General features: G+C 35.0%; 1 protein-coding gene across 1 annotated transcript in view; it reads right to left on the bottom strand.

Moving 5' to 3' along the window:
• Positions 1-5,629: 5,629 nt before the first annotated feature.
• Positions 5,630-14,761, bottom strand: part of MDFIC (MyoD family inhibitor domain containing) — a 51,868-nt gene continuing 42,736 nt past the window's right edge. The window contains 1 exon segment of the mRNA XM_057412194.1: positions 5,630-9,272. Within this exon segment, the coding sequence (XP_057268177.1) occupies positions 9,025-9,272 (248 nt within the window). The 3' untranslated portion in view covers positions 5,630-9,024.

Raw genomic sequence — 14,761 nt, 5'->3', positions numbered from 1 at the left:
CTGTTTTGGACTATTTCTGGCTTTCAGAACAAGAAATTCTGAAAGCAGACTTCTGAAACTGGTTTCCTATGTACACTCTCCCCTCCTTCCACTCACTGCATATCTATTTAAAAATCAGAATGTCACCATGAAAGGCCACAGCATTTCTGCTGAAAACTACTGTTCAGTACATTCTTCATCATAATTCTCAAGTCTTTTCAAAGTCTTTAAAATTAATCCTTTTTCTATGAAGTAAACTCTAAGTATTTCCTTTCCATTTCATAGCATGGAAAAATATTTCCTTAGAAGAGGTGCATCCTACAAGATCCAGATTGCTCTAAATTAGCTCCTATTAACAAGGGACATATTTCATTTATTGTTCCATCAGCTACTGAGTCATCTAAAAATTCTTCCAGAAATACTTCTAGATTGAAGGGCAATAGGGTAGCATCAACCTTTGGAAATACAGTTAAAATCTCTTCTTGCCCAAGGTCTTAAAACCATTTTATAAGGCTACCACAAATTTCAGGGAAGTTCAATAAGCAAAATGCCCCACTGTTGTGCAGGGCCTTGGGTTTTAGGGTTTTTTTGTTGTTGGTTGGTTGGTTGGTTGTGGTGTTTTGGGGGGATTTTTTCACCAGAGAGAAAAACATATTTATTAATATACATTTATCAACACAGGCATCAAAGAAGCAATAAGAAACAATATAACTGGACAGGAAGTTTCAGTGAAAACACGGAGGACACTGGATTAGTAAACAGTTCTGAACAAAAGTGGCAGGAAGCCAAAAGCTGAGACAGAGTAAAAATACAGAAGTAACGAGTGAAGATAAGTGTTAATGACATGATAGATTTATTTTGCCTCTTTGTTTGTTAAGACAACGCTTGTGGTTCTCCACCCTGGAAATTTTAAAAAGTGTTGTACAAATCCCATTAAACTCTTTCAAGTGCTTATGTAGGAGATCATAATGTTGATTCTTTGGACTGTTTCCTTTACAGAAGTCCAACACCTACCCTTCTCATTAGTGGAGAAAGTTGCTTCACAAGATATTTCCTCAGTCTTAGAATCATAGAATACTTAGGGTTGGAAAGGACCTTAAGATCATCTAGTTCCAACCCCCCTGCCATGGGCAGGGACACCTCACACTAAAGCATGCCACCCAGTCTTGTGATACTTTAAAATGAGAAGCATAGCTCACAGAGTCTATAATGGCTGAAATACTGAAGAAGACAGATTGAAGAAACCGAGCTGGATTTCTTTGGACTAAGTAAAACAAAACTAGGTAGGACTACGCAATCTGTATAAAAGGTTATGTTATGAAAAGTCATGACAAGGGTATGGTGACTGTCCTACACATCCACTGGGAATATATCGGTCTTACTTGTGGAAATGAACATAAGATTAAATGGGATGTTAGGAAAAAATCTATCTACCTGTAAGATTACTATAGCACTAGTGCAGACTATCTCTAGATAGGGTCCCAAATCCCCTTCATTATAGGTTTTCAAGAATATGCTTTTAGACACTATTGGAGCTTAGACTGCTGAACTAGAAGTTCTCTAGAAGTTCCTTCCAACAATGTACTTGTGTTACCAGAATATTCGTGTATGCATTTTGGAATTAATATCTTTCAGTATTAGACTTATTTATACAAATGATTCTGCAAAATTATTTCCAGAAAAATTTAGAAGTTAGTATTAATCAGAAACACGGTATGTTTTTGTCCTTTCCAAACAGAACGTGAGATACAAGTTCAGTATAATATAGCCGTTTTTTTCATTTACATGTATAAACTACAAAAATACTACAGTCCTGGTTTCAAATACTATAAAAATACCAGCTTAAAAAGGAATTGAAACGTGAAAATATAATTTTAACACCAAAACATACATTTTCACCACAGGTTTTTGTAACAAGACTTGCATACACAATATATGGAACAATTTAAAAGTCATTTTGATGCATTATGAATCATCTGTAAAAAAATAAATAAGTGAAGACATTCGCAATTTTGGTAAATATTTATAGAGCCAAATATGAAGTATATGTAACAATCAAATTTCTAGTGAAAATGTGTGCAAGTAGGTTTATTTTGAAAGGAAAATTCCTACTCCCAGTGTCATACCCAATTAAATTCTCCAGGTAATGACCCCATTTGCATAGAGAGCTGAACCCACAAGTGGGAATTTTAATGGGCACACCACCTGAGTACATTAATTGAGAGTGACACTACTTGAACTAGTTTTGTGCTTACCCCACTGAAAATTCTACTCATATTATTTTTAATGTCAAGCTACAAGTCAAATTTCAAGATGATGGATTTGTTCTTTTTTAAGCATTGAATTTGAATAAAAGAAAGCTTTAATTCTGTTATGCATTGCATAGCTTTAACTAATCTGTAGTTCTGATTCTCACCATTGCTTCATTTTTTCAGTGATTGGAATTTAATTTTATTCATTAATTTGTGAATAATTAGATAGAAAATAATGCTTTCAGCAGCTAAATTGCTTTTGGATTGCTGTTTAATGTACTTCTACCAGAATACATGTTACAGTTAAACTGGCATAATAGTTTACTAAAATGTAATTGCGTAAATATGTCTAATTATGCTTTCTGAAGAAACAAGACCGAATATAAAATTTCGGTCATGGATACCTTAATTTTCTTAAACTTAACCCCAAGAAAGCTTGGTAGCTGCAAAGCAGATTACTGATGCAGAGACAGCAGTTGTCAACAGTAACGGAATACTCGCACCGTATTTCCCTTTATCCTTCACACGCTACTTGTAATGACCTTGAAGTTATTGTGGATTCTGAACCACTGCTGTTAGTCTACATTAAATATGTAATCAAGGTGTCTCCTCCTCACATGAGGAAACAGACAAATGGAGTTGTGTTTCCTAGGGAGGAAAGCAAATTCATGTTGTGTAATACATTTCTTTTTCCCAGCTTGTTTTTATCAGTAGCAGACAATGTAGAACTAGCAATATATATGCCACTGTAAAACGTGTTAAACTAATGTACCAGTCTTATTCTTGTGAGTAGAACTATTTTGAAGATTGCCAGTTTCCAAGACTCTGCAGAGTCCATCTCAGCAGAAATTCTGAGGTTTTTATTTGAATGAGCAAGACAGAATTAATGTATTTTGAACTGCATATATTCAAATATAAACCACTGTTGAGCTACAGTTACTTAGATATATTCTAAAGTTCCAAAGGCATCACTTTCACAAGCCTGTTTGACCTAGGAATCGCATATAGCAGTGAACACAGAAAAGATGGAGAAATAACTTGCAGTGTAACATACATCTTTGTATTGTGCTAGATGTCCATAATGAAAGCCCTTTGAACACCAAAGATTTAAAAAAAAACAAACAACTAAACAAACAAACCAACCACCTTGTGATAAAGCTTAAGAAACAAAGGTAGGCATTGTGGAAAAATACTATAATGTGAAACACTTTTGAGTTTGTGTTCCACTTGAAACCCAAGTTGGAGTGCAGCACATTCACAGTGTGGTCACTTCGTGCAACTTGGAGATGAGACAAATTGCAGAAGCCTACACCACTGATTGAAGAGGAATTGTATAGTGCTTGGGCACCAATTACATAGCCTACTGAGATGATATAAAGAGCCTCAATTACCTCAATTATAGTAGAGTATTTTGTCAGTTAAAATAGCATATGCATATCAGAATAAAAATTAGCAAGATACTATTACAGGTATAAAAGATATACATTTTTTTCATCTAACATCCCATTTTTATGAGTATCGAATAGTAATATACTAACAACTGCTATAATATACATACATAAAGGAGACAAACAGAACTGTATGCAGTGTTTTATTAAATTTTTAAGTGAGGTGAACTGATATACTAAAACCATAAAGATATTAAGAACACGTAATCAAACTCAACATCCGCCTGTTTTGCAGAATGGTAATTCAGAAAAAGTTCTCTCTTTCCAACTATCATAGAAATAGCCCATCATATCAAAGACTTGTAAAGAAGAGAAAGGCCATCCTTTTATGTCACTAGCACCAAATCACTGGTAAATAGCATAAGCAAGTGCTTATGAGGAGGCTGAATTTTGTACAATCAATCAACTTCACATTCGAGTGTACTGAGCACAGTGAGTAAGTGCACCATGGAAGCGGGTGCAGGGTATTATTTTGATTGAACTTCTTTCAATATACTGATGCTAAAATTGAGTTAAGTTCCCCCTGCCCTCTTTGGAAGTGATAAGAACTGGCAGAAGGGTTATGAGATAGGAAATAAAGATTAATGTCAGCAGGGCTGTAGAGTTACTATTGTCAACATTTTCACTACCTTAAGTCTTTCAACACAAGGTGTATACACTCATGTATAGACAAAGAGAAGGACATACAGAAGATACCAGGGAGATATTTCTGTAAGTTTGGGACCAAGAGTAAGACTTCAGATATATGATTCATTCTATGATACATGCACTGCCTTTCAGAAAGTTACAAGTCTGGTAACAAAAGGAAGTTTACTGTAGAAAAACATCAATTCAGTTGGCATTGCATTCACAGAACATGCATCAACTATTACAATCACTAAGACAATTTAAAAAAAAAAGTGTGAAAAAGTTCAGAAAAGATTCAGAAAAGATTAGAAAAGCAGTGATTCACCAAATTCAACAAACAGTTCTTAACACGAGTAGTATGGCTGAAATAGAGTCATTATTTATTCCAAAAGCTCCCAAATGTTCCTGATCCTTCTTCACAGATGCCATTTTTTCTAGAAATATTATGTATTATTGATACTGGCTCAAATGGTGCTATTTGCCTATGCATTTGTTAGTTCTCTTACACAATAATTTCGGTGCACAATCTCAATGGCAAGACTTCATGGTATGCACTCAAGCAAAAGTTCTGTCAGTTTTAATATCTTACCTCTGTAATGCCCAGAGGGGACATATCAAAATGTTTTTAGACCCCACAAGCACTCATGTATATGCAGTCATGGTAGAACAGTCAATAACTTTTTTAAAAAATAGTGCAAAATTAGTGCAAAAGACTGTAGATGTGCAGTTTCTGCAGCTTTAAAGTAGCATAAGAATATTCACACATGGCCTAAACCAACATGGAAGAAGAAAAACCCCAAACCAGCTTTTTGCTTAAATCACAGTTGAAACAGTTTACTCAGTGTTTAAACTATTCGATTTTAAAAACAAACCTTACTTTAAAATAGTGGTACTGTGTGTAAGTCTTCATTTCATAGGCCACATAGGCAATTAGACCTTAATAGGTCTACTGCAATACTGACTACAATGTTGTTTAGCTTGTTTTTAGTAAACTGAATACTGTTGCTACAGATGTATTAAAATAATATTAATTTTGATAAAATACAATCATTGCTGTAATTTCACCTCACTAACGCAACTTCACTAAGGAATGACTCTGCCCTTTTACTGACAAAGTATTTTACTATTGGAGATTCATGCTAGCACAGCTTCTAGTGCCTGAGATGGCTCCACCTGTAAGACAACTCACGTACACTGGCGCATCCTCTGTGCAAACAACTCAAAGGCCAAAGCCACCAGGAAATGTAACAGGAAAAAAAAAAATCAAAAATAAGACATGAAATTATAATTCAGATGAGTAACAGGGCAAGACTAGAAGATCTCTCAAAGTTTCAAAATAAAGATCTTTATTTCAAAATAGTGTTTGAGAATAGCACATCCAGTTGATATAAAATACAAATAGCAAGTTACCATTTTTTCAAATGGGCCAGTTTGCAGAACTATTTACTGAAACACTGTACAAGTTCACAAGAACTATTATAAAACAGACAGTTAAGTTCTGATGTTTTAATTTTATTTAAACTGTATTTTCACATTTGACTCCTTCTAATTCTGCTTGATTTAATTACACAAGGTGCTTACAAGATTGCCTATAGAGTGAAAATCACAAAACAGCATTTAAGAATATAAACATAGAAAGGAATTACTTAAACTACATACTAATATTCTCTGCTACAGATACATTTTACAAAAGTGCTAATATCTCTATGACAAACAGTAGCAGACTATATTTAAATGTCAAAGAAATCACATATTTTTAAATTTTTTTTCAATTGTCTGTAACACTTTGATACTTCTACTCACTATGAGGGTTAAACAACACTATTTTCACTTCCTAGTATTTCACAAACGAAGTGGGAAAAGAAGTAATATATTTGCATACATGTGTGTGCATGTGAGAGAGAGGCTGTACACATACACATAAAGGCATCAATAAAGTTCCTGTAATTATTATTTGTATTTTAACAGTACTGGAAGTAAATGCTTAATAGCAAAGACATTTCCAAGGTTTTCATAATTTCAACAGATCAAAAAACCCTCTCAATTCCTGTAAGTAGAAACAAGGGTTTGTGCTGGGCAAATTGTATAGATAAACTTTTACACAGATTGGCATTTTCATTTTTTCTTAACTATATCTTTCTGCGGTAAAAATATTTTTTATTAGGATCTGGTATTCATTAAAAGCTTAATACAACTGTGCAGTTTTCCAAGCACAAAAATGAAACTGCTCTGGCAGGTCACAGACATTGGGTCAGGACAGGACACTGGAAACCTTCTTCCCCATTCTCAAAAGCACAGTTGGACAGCCATAATTCATCTCTCCATGACCAGAAGGACATGAGGAAGGACAGTTTATGCTGCTGCCTAGCACCAGAGAGTACATCCCCATGACCACGGTGTCAACCACAGAACTACATTGGGTGAAGCAGTCTCTACACTTTTTCCAAGGTGCATCAAGTCCCAGTGCTCACTGTGATGCCCCCAATTTCCCCAGAGGCATTATACCTTACAAAGGCAAAATGCCTCCAGGCACTGCCACTCAACCAAGGCACCTCTTCCCCCCTTCCCAGAGTGGTTCAGACTTTTAGGAGTCATAATTGAGCCCTGTGGGCCTGATTCTGAGCTCAGGGAATTTATCAATTTAACTATATGATTCCTTATTAGCCTGCCTATTACCATAATATCTTTGTGCTCTCTAGCTGGAGCTAAACCAATGGAAAATTCTGACATTAATGAAAATGCACCTAGTTTATGCAACACCGATCTGAATCTGGCCCAATATATGATAAACAAACCAAACAAACAAACTGAACCAAAACACCATGGTACGGATCAATTCTTGTAGTAACTATGAAAAAACAGGTAAGAAACCCTCAAGGTAAGTCTGCACTGTATGAGAATACACCACAATATCGCAGATGATAAGGCAAAACGTAACACCTCCCAGCTCCCTAGCACAGTTGAGGATTCGGCTATGTTACCTTCAGTGATAACTTGCAGTAGTAGGCACTACTAGTCAGTGTTCACAGGGAGAGAAGCTTTGGTTCCTACCAGACCATTTGTTGACTTAGCTTCACACGCCTGTGATCTTTAGCTTGTCACATTTGCATAAACTGAATTCACTACAGCGGAAAGAGACATTTATGGTCAATTCACTCTACAGAAATATGCTATTGGCTCTCGATGACTCTTGTAACAAAGCCTAAATTTATGAGATCCAACAACCTACAAATGGGACATCTGGAGTGTAGACAGGAAAGTTTATGTGATCAAGATGTGTAGGTGGTTTACACTGAAAAGTTGATGAGCTACAGACATGGATGTAAGAAACTAACAAGTGGTAAAGAAAATGGTACCATTATTCCCGAAATCTGGGAATGACATAAACCTCTTTCTGTGTTGGACCAAGTCCTTTTGACAATTACAATGACAAGCAGAGATTTTTTCACAGAAAACCTTAATCATATACAGGGAAAAAGTTGCCATCAGATCCTAACTGTATTTTTCAAATATTTTAAATCCCAATCCTTTTATTTTTAAAGGACTTTATACATTTTTTAGATTTCATTCTTTTTTTCACAGTTATTTTAAAATAACACTTAAAACATATCTGAGAATAAACATTTTTGCATTTGCATTTTATGTTCAATGACAGAATTTCTTGATCAAGTCAGTTTTAATTTTGTCTTTATAACCCATTTAAATTCTGCCATCCTCTGCAGATCTTTCTCAAGCAGTGAAGAAATAAATACTACATTATGTGACTGGCTCTAATACCCCAAGCACTGACAGGGCCACTTATCGTCAGGCTTAGATTCTTGAGTTAAATTCTGATAATCACAGAATCATAGAATAGTTAAGGGTTGGAAAGAACCTTATATAATTTCCTTTTAATAGCCAAAACTTGAAATTTGTTAGTCTATTAGTTAGTCTGTTAGCCTAAGGATATATTTCATGTCTATACAGATTTACGAAGTCTCTTTCTAAAAAGAAGCATTTCAAGTAATATTAGTAGTGAAGAAAAATATAAGTTCTCTGTTCTGTCTTGATTTATAACAATGAAATCTTGTTACTCTAGCCCATGGCAAAACTTACATTGATTTTAGTTTGCCATATCTTCCCATAGTATCAATACTGAGATATTCAAAACAAAAGAAATATTGCCAACGTGACTACTGTAGCAAAACCAACAGTAGATTTCTGTTGCTAACTTCTCGATTAAGTTTAAAACAAGAGAGCAAAGTTGATTTCAACCCAAACAGATTGAAATAAAGTTATTTTGCTTTTCAGAATGCCCGTAAAGGCATGTTATGCATGGAGGCATTTAAGCGTTTAAACATTAAACTAGGTAAAGGCAAATACTTAAGTCTTTGCCCTGTAATCTCTTCTCTGACAAAAATCTGTCATTTTATTCAAATGGCAATTTTGCCCTCATGCAGCCTGTGGCATCAGGCCTATAATTTGGTTTCAATAAAGTCTTCCATTTGCAAAGCCAAAAGGAAGCTGGAATGTAGCTTGAGTTTCACATATAAAGCTATACGATTTGTGTTAGAATACAGATTTGAGGACTGGTTTAAAAAAAAAAAAAAATTATATAAAGAGAATTAACAGTGCAATACCAGTTGGTTGTGTGAATATCTTACCTTGTATTTCTTCAAATGTATTTAAAGAAAAGCTCTCCAGTTTTATAGAGAATAAAATAAAAAGGGATAAATATTTCATGACGGGAAGCAGATCCCACAGCATTCCATGCAGATCTCTAAGCAATCTGAAGATTCACAACATGCGTCCATTATGCCACAGTCCATATCACATGGGCAGTTACAGTCATCTCCCATCTCGTCCCCACAGCAGCAGCAGCAGGCCTCCGATGTGCAGATGCCACAGGATGCTTGTCCGAGAACAATGTTACAGAGGGTGAGAAATTCACAGAACAAGCAAGCCAGTATACAGTGAACACAGCAATCTTCATAGGTACCAGTTCAGTATCATGTCATGTACAAACAAAAAAAACCAAACAAACAGAATGAAGAAAACAAAACAAAAAAAAGGGGAAAAAAAAAAAGAAATCATTAACATGTTATTCTAAATCCAGTTATAGCACAATATAAAAAATAAGTAGCTGAAAGACAATGATTCAGAATAGCCATAATCTAGCACCACAAAGAAGATGTTTCCTAACTTCAAGGTCACTTTTGAGGCCTAACTCATCTCCTAGTTCAGTTTTGGTGCAAGTTTCCTTTTGCCACTTCACTTCATGCAAATCTCCAGTACTAAGCATCAGCTTAGATCCATTTTTCCAGTCATTTATTATGTAAAATACCCATATCTATTATCTTCAGTTGTAACTTCTGCAGGCCCACAAAGTGATTAAAAAAAAAAAATCAGCTTATGAAGGAATCTATCTAAAATTATTTCCAGCCTCTCCAAGTACATCTTGCCTTTCTGAATCTCTTTTGCTACTTATGAAGAAAATAAGGGAGTTGCCACATTTTTTGCACAACTTAAACCAGCATAACAACATGCTATATGTATTTCTGTACTTTCAACAATATGTAAAACATTCAACCAAAACAGATTTTTCTATTGCTTTTCGACATAAATCTCTTAGCAAACCTCTTAATGTACTAGAATCTTCAATAACCACACTTGAACATCAACATCCATCTGTCATAAGTACTATTAAATTACATGGGATAATTGAGGTGACCCACAAACTGTCTGCACCCAAAGAGTAAATATATAAAATAACTTCAAATAATTAATACATTCACAAGACAAGAAAACAGAAAGAGTGCAACTAAACATACGCCACTGAAAAGGAAACTGCAGGAGCAAGGGATATGCTCAGTTATTTTCACTCTCCTTCACTAGTAAGCACATAATATGTATAAATTTGTATGTATAAACATATTTAATCTGTAAGAGGCAGTGAAGAGTCCTCCAGAAAGAAAACAAAAACTTAAAAATTCAAGAAATATTCAGGATAGAGAATTACTGTTCTTTCCTAGCATCAGCTTTCCTTCTTTTTACTGCTTACTAGTCCTGAACTCTTTTAGCCACAGACAGTTGAAGACTGGGAAAATGTGCAGGGGAAAATATTCTGCACCAGGCTCATCCTTTCTCTGTCCCTAAATTCTGTCAAAGGTATCTGCTATGAGAGGCCAGTAGGAAAAAGCATATTGAGCTATATGGGTAATTGGTCTGACTATCTACAGACTTTACAGTTCACAGGCTGGAGACTGCTATCATAGGGGAAGGGCTGCAATTACTTGCAACAGTAATACAATTACCAGGACTCCTAAACAGATTTATAAATGTCAAAAAATGATGCAGTAGCTGTGGCAAGTAACGATTGAGTCAAAGGACTTTTAACATTACAGAAACTCTCACTGCAGGATAGCACAGCGATGACTTTACATGAGCAAGCACAAGTACTAAAGCAATGCAGTGATAGTCTTAGACATGCAAAACATGTCCTAAAGAGCAAAATAAATACCTGAGCTCTTAGTCCACTCTAAACATCACAATACTGGGGATTCATTTCTTTACTTCCTACACTACTTAGATCACTGAGATCACAGGTTAGCTTGGGAATACCTGTACTGCAATGTGCTCACAGTCACAATATGCAGAATGAGCACTTATGTCCAAATGAAAAAAAATGGAAATGTCAGGAAAAGCAAGAAAAAAAACAAACAAACAAGGAAAGCCACAACAACAAAACTATGAAAAAAAAAAAACCAAACCAAAAAACCCAAACCAAAACACAAGAACCAAAAAAACAAACCACAAAACCCCCACAGAAACAAACAAACAAACCTCAGAAACTCCCCACTACTGTGCAGCATCAAAACTGAGAGGAAACTACAGGTAAGATTGAGTTGTTTTTAAAGAAAGTTGCTGCTTGTATTAAAAAGCTGCTTTTCCCAAAGAAATACTATCACTAAATAAATGATCTTCATAGCAAATGCAGAAGATATGAAATAAAGCTGAGGAGTATCAGTTCACTGAAGAGGACCAAAGCCAGAGTGATAGCGATTAATTAGCTGGTTGTCATGGAGATGGTGTTAAATTTGTTCAGGTACAATCTCCTTTCAGATTTTCTTTTAATATGAAGGAAAAAGATAAAGAAGCCAAGAGTTCTATGTAAGAAGCCTTCATATTTGAGGAACTGAGATTTTTACTATTTTGCATCTTTAAAATACAGCTAAAAGAAGACAATGCCACAACAAATTCTGTTCTACAAATATTGTTTTTAAACAAAGGACCATAAGAAAACTTCATGTGTATCAGTACTGAAAATCATGTTCAGCAAACATTGACTGCTTCATGCAGGGATATATAAAATTGCAGCAAGAGAAATAAACAGTCACAAAAATTATAATGCACATATTTATTATTGGGCAAGAGAGAGAATTATAAGTTAAATGAATGGGACTGCACTCAGAAAGCACTTTCTGGACCCACAAGAAAACTTCACCTTTCTAATCTAAAAAAACCACAAAATCAATACTTACAAGAAGAGTTTGTGCTGATTTAAATAAAGGTATTTCAAAGGTAAAAACTATGAAAAACTGGCCCAAGACACAGAAAGAAATTTTGGCCATTAGTGCTATGATGAAAACTCTGGGGTAGGTCTTTCTTTCTATCTCTTCTTCACTGACTGAAACACTAAAAGGATTCATTTACCAACTGTTTATTTTATTTCCTTCTCCCCAGATGGTAAAACTAATTTTACATTCAGAAAATCTTTACATAACAATACTTTACTTAACCCACACACACTTAACAGAAAGTAAAGATGCCATTCACTGCTTTCTTCATTCTTGCAATGACTCATTTCTACAATGAACATAAACTTTGATCCACATTTCAAGGACAAACCCAAAATAGTCTTGCTTTTATGTTCTTCATGCTATTGACTTTTAACAGCTATCCAGGTAGTCATTATTTAACCCATGACGAAGCATACTGTTGCCTAGTCCTGCCTAACTTGCTGAATTTCGAATCATGACTCTAAAGGTCTAAATATTTGGATAAAATGGGTGGAAGAATAATTTCTTCCACATATGACTCCTACTTCTTAGCTTCTTATCTACAGTGGCAATTATAAGGAAAAGACAGTCACTGCTGGGTTTTGGTTTGTTTTTTTTTTGTAATAATAACCAATTTATTTTTGTAATAACCAATCTACATGCTACACAAAACTCACATCCTTCTCTAGTACCCGTATTCCTACAGAAACCTGTCAGTTCCACAGGAAAAAATATGCAGCTAAACCCCACTTCCTTTCATTTCTGTTGCAGGGTGTCATGATCAGTGGAATCTAGCCACATAGAAGATGCTTTATAAACCTCACTCCAAAAAAGATGATCTCAGGTTTTTCATTACCATGTTGGAGACCCCTAAAATATATTTCACTGCTTTTACAAGACTTTCTGATAATTCTTTCCTGCTTCTAAGACCAAAGAGTCTATTTTAAATTACAGATTAAATTTCAAAACTATTTTAACTTATTAAGAATAAAGACTATACTTAACTTCCACTCTTTGACCTTACCATATCAAAATTCTAATAGCTTTTGCACATGAGTGATTGGTGGAACACATTAACCGAACTGGAACTAAACTTAATTTCTGTATTTGGGAAAAAAAAGTAAATTGGGTGATCTTAATGTCTGACAACATGTTTTCTGTAAACCCTGAGTGTATTTTAATATTTTCTGATAAACTATAAAGAGATGCCAGCTTAAAATGATTTATTTCTTTGCATTCTTTTTTTTTCTTAATTAGAATTAGAAGAATCATACTTCTTTTCCCATTAGATATATCAATGTAATTAAGAATTACATGTGTGCCTTTATCAAGGACCAAACTCCATCTGCCTTGATGTTTATGATGCAGTACTGTTGATAACATTAAATACTTCCACAGAGAAAGAACTTAGTCTATGTCTACTGCATAAGCCTAGCATTAATGAAGATAAGCTTTTCCTTAGGACTTCCATACTACACCACAAGTCTCAAATTTCCATAGTCTTTCAATTCTTCTATTATTACACTTTACTGAATGGAGGAATGCTGCACTACAGACCAGCACTATACAAAAGTAAACATATGCGGTGTCAAACACTGTACAGACGTAAATTTTAGAACCCCAAAAATGGTACATCTGCTTTAGTTCTCTTTTCAAATGCATTTAATTTCATCAAAGCACACTATCGCATTTGTTGACTATGACCAAAAACTATGTTGAATGGCATAAATTACAAAAGGCTTGGTTTGTAGGAAGTGATAGTATAACTTATTAGATGAACTTAACAGTTGGGGAAAAAAAGATGAACTTTCAGACATGCAAGCTTATATTATCCTTACATTTAGCCTGGGATGAAAATTAGACCTGAAGTTAAAAGGGTCATTCCAAGAAGCATTTTTAAATACCAATGCAAGTAAAGATGTTTCCTTAGTCCTCTGGCACATTGCTGAAAGTTACATGTTTGTTAGGGAACTTCGTCAAAACTGTTAAACAATGCCAAGGCAAACAGAAACCCAACCAACTTGTCCAAGGTTTTGCTGCTTATATTGTATACATATCCAGCTACTTTGTGCTGATTTAACCAAAGAGTATATATACAGTACACGTAAATCTACTTTGGCGTATAAATATTACGACACACAATATTCTGACAAGAAATAGCCTAAAATACTTTAAAACACCTTAAAATACCTTAAAACCTTCACATATTTGATCAAAGTCCAGAGGGCCCCAGTCTATTCCAGTGTCAGGGCTCTGAGACTTAAGTTGGAAACAGAGCACTGCACCAGCTACTAAGAAGGATAAAAATAACCGTTAAACAGCTGAACCCAGGACACTCAGCTGTAACAGCTATGCTCATTTAAGCAAAAGAAACAATATAAACAATTAACTTTAAATTTTGTCCATGTCTTTAAATATTTGTTTGTGCACACCACTCTTTAGTTCCAAAACTTTTGCAAACAGACATTACCCCGATCTCTAATTCCTTTTAAATACCAAGATGCACATTTCTTTCATTTCAACTTCCCCTTCATCACCTCCTCTTCATTTTTATGAAAAGGTGTAGCTCTACTTAAGAAACAGACTTTTAAGATAACTATTGACCATCGAAACTGTACAAGGGACAAGGAAGTTAAACTGAAAAATGTACAGAGAAACACACACAGGCTGATTTGTGCTGCTTTTGTAATGTTTGACACCAAACTGTCACAAACTGACCCAATGAGCTTTCATATCAAGCAGGCAGGTCACACATGATAAAAGGTTTTAATGTCTGCAACAGTAAATAAGCTCGCTTACAGGATGGTGACCCTGGTCAGCTTCTTACTAACTCTATTCACCGAGTTCAGCCAACTCAGAACAAATCTCCAGGCACTCTGCTGTCTCACAGCAAGAACCAAGAAGGGCAGAACCACAA

The sequence above is a fragment of the Pezoporus wallicus genome, unplaced genomic scaffold (genome assembly GCF_028554395.1).
Source record: "Pezoporus wallicus isolate ANWC-B61680 ecotype Strahan unplaced genomic scaffold, APGP_CSIRO_Pwel_v1 contig_3858, whole genome shotgun sequence".
Taxonomy (NCBI): domain Eukaryota; kingdom Metazoa; phylum Chordata; class Aves; order Psittaciformes; family Psittacidae; genus Pezoporus; species Pezoporus wallicus.
Note: the sequence above shows the minus strand (reverse complement) of the source record. Positions and strands in the feature narration are given on the sequence as shown.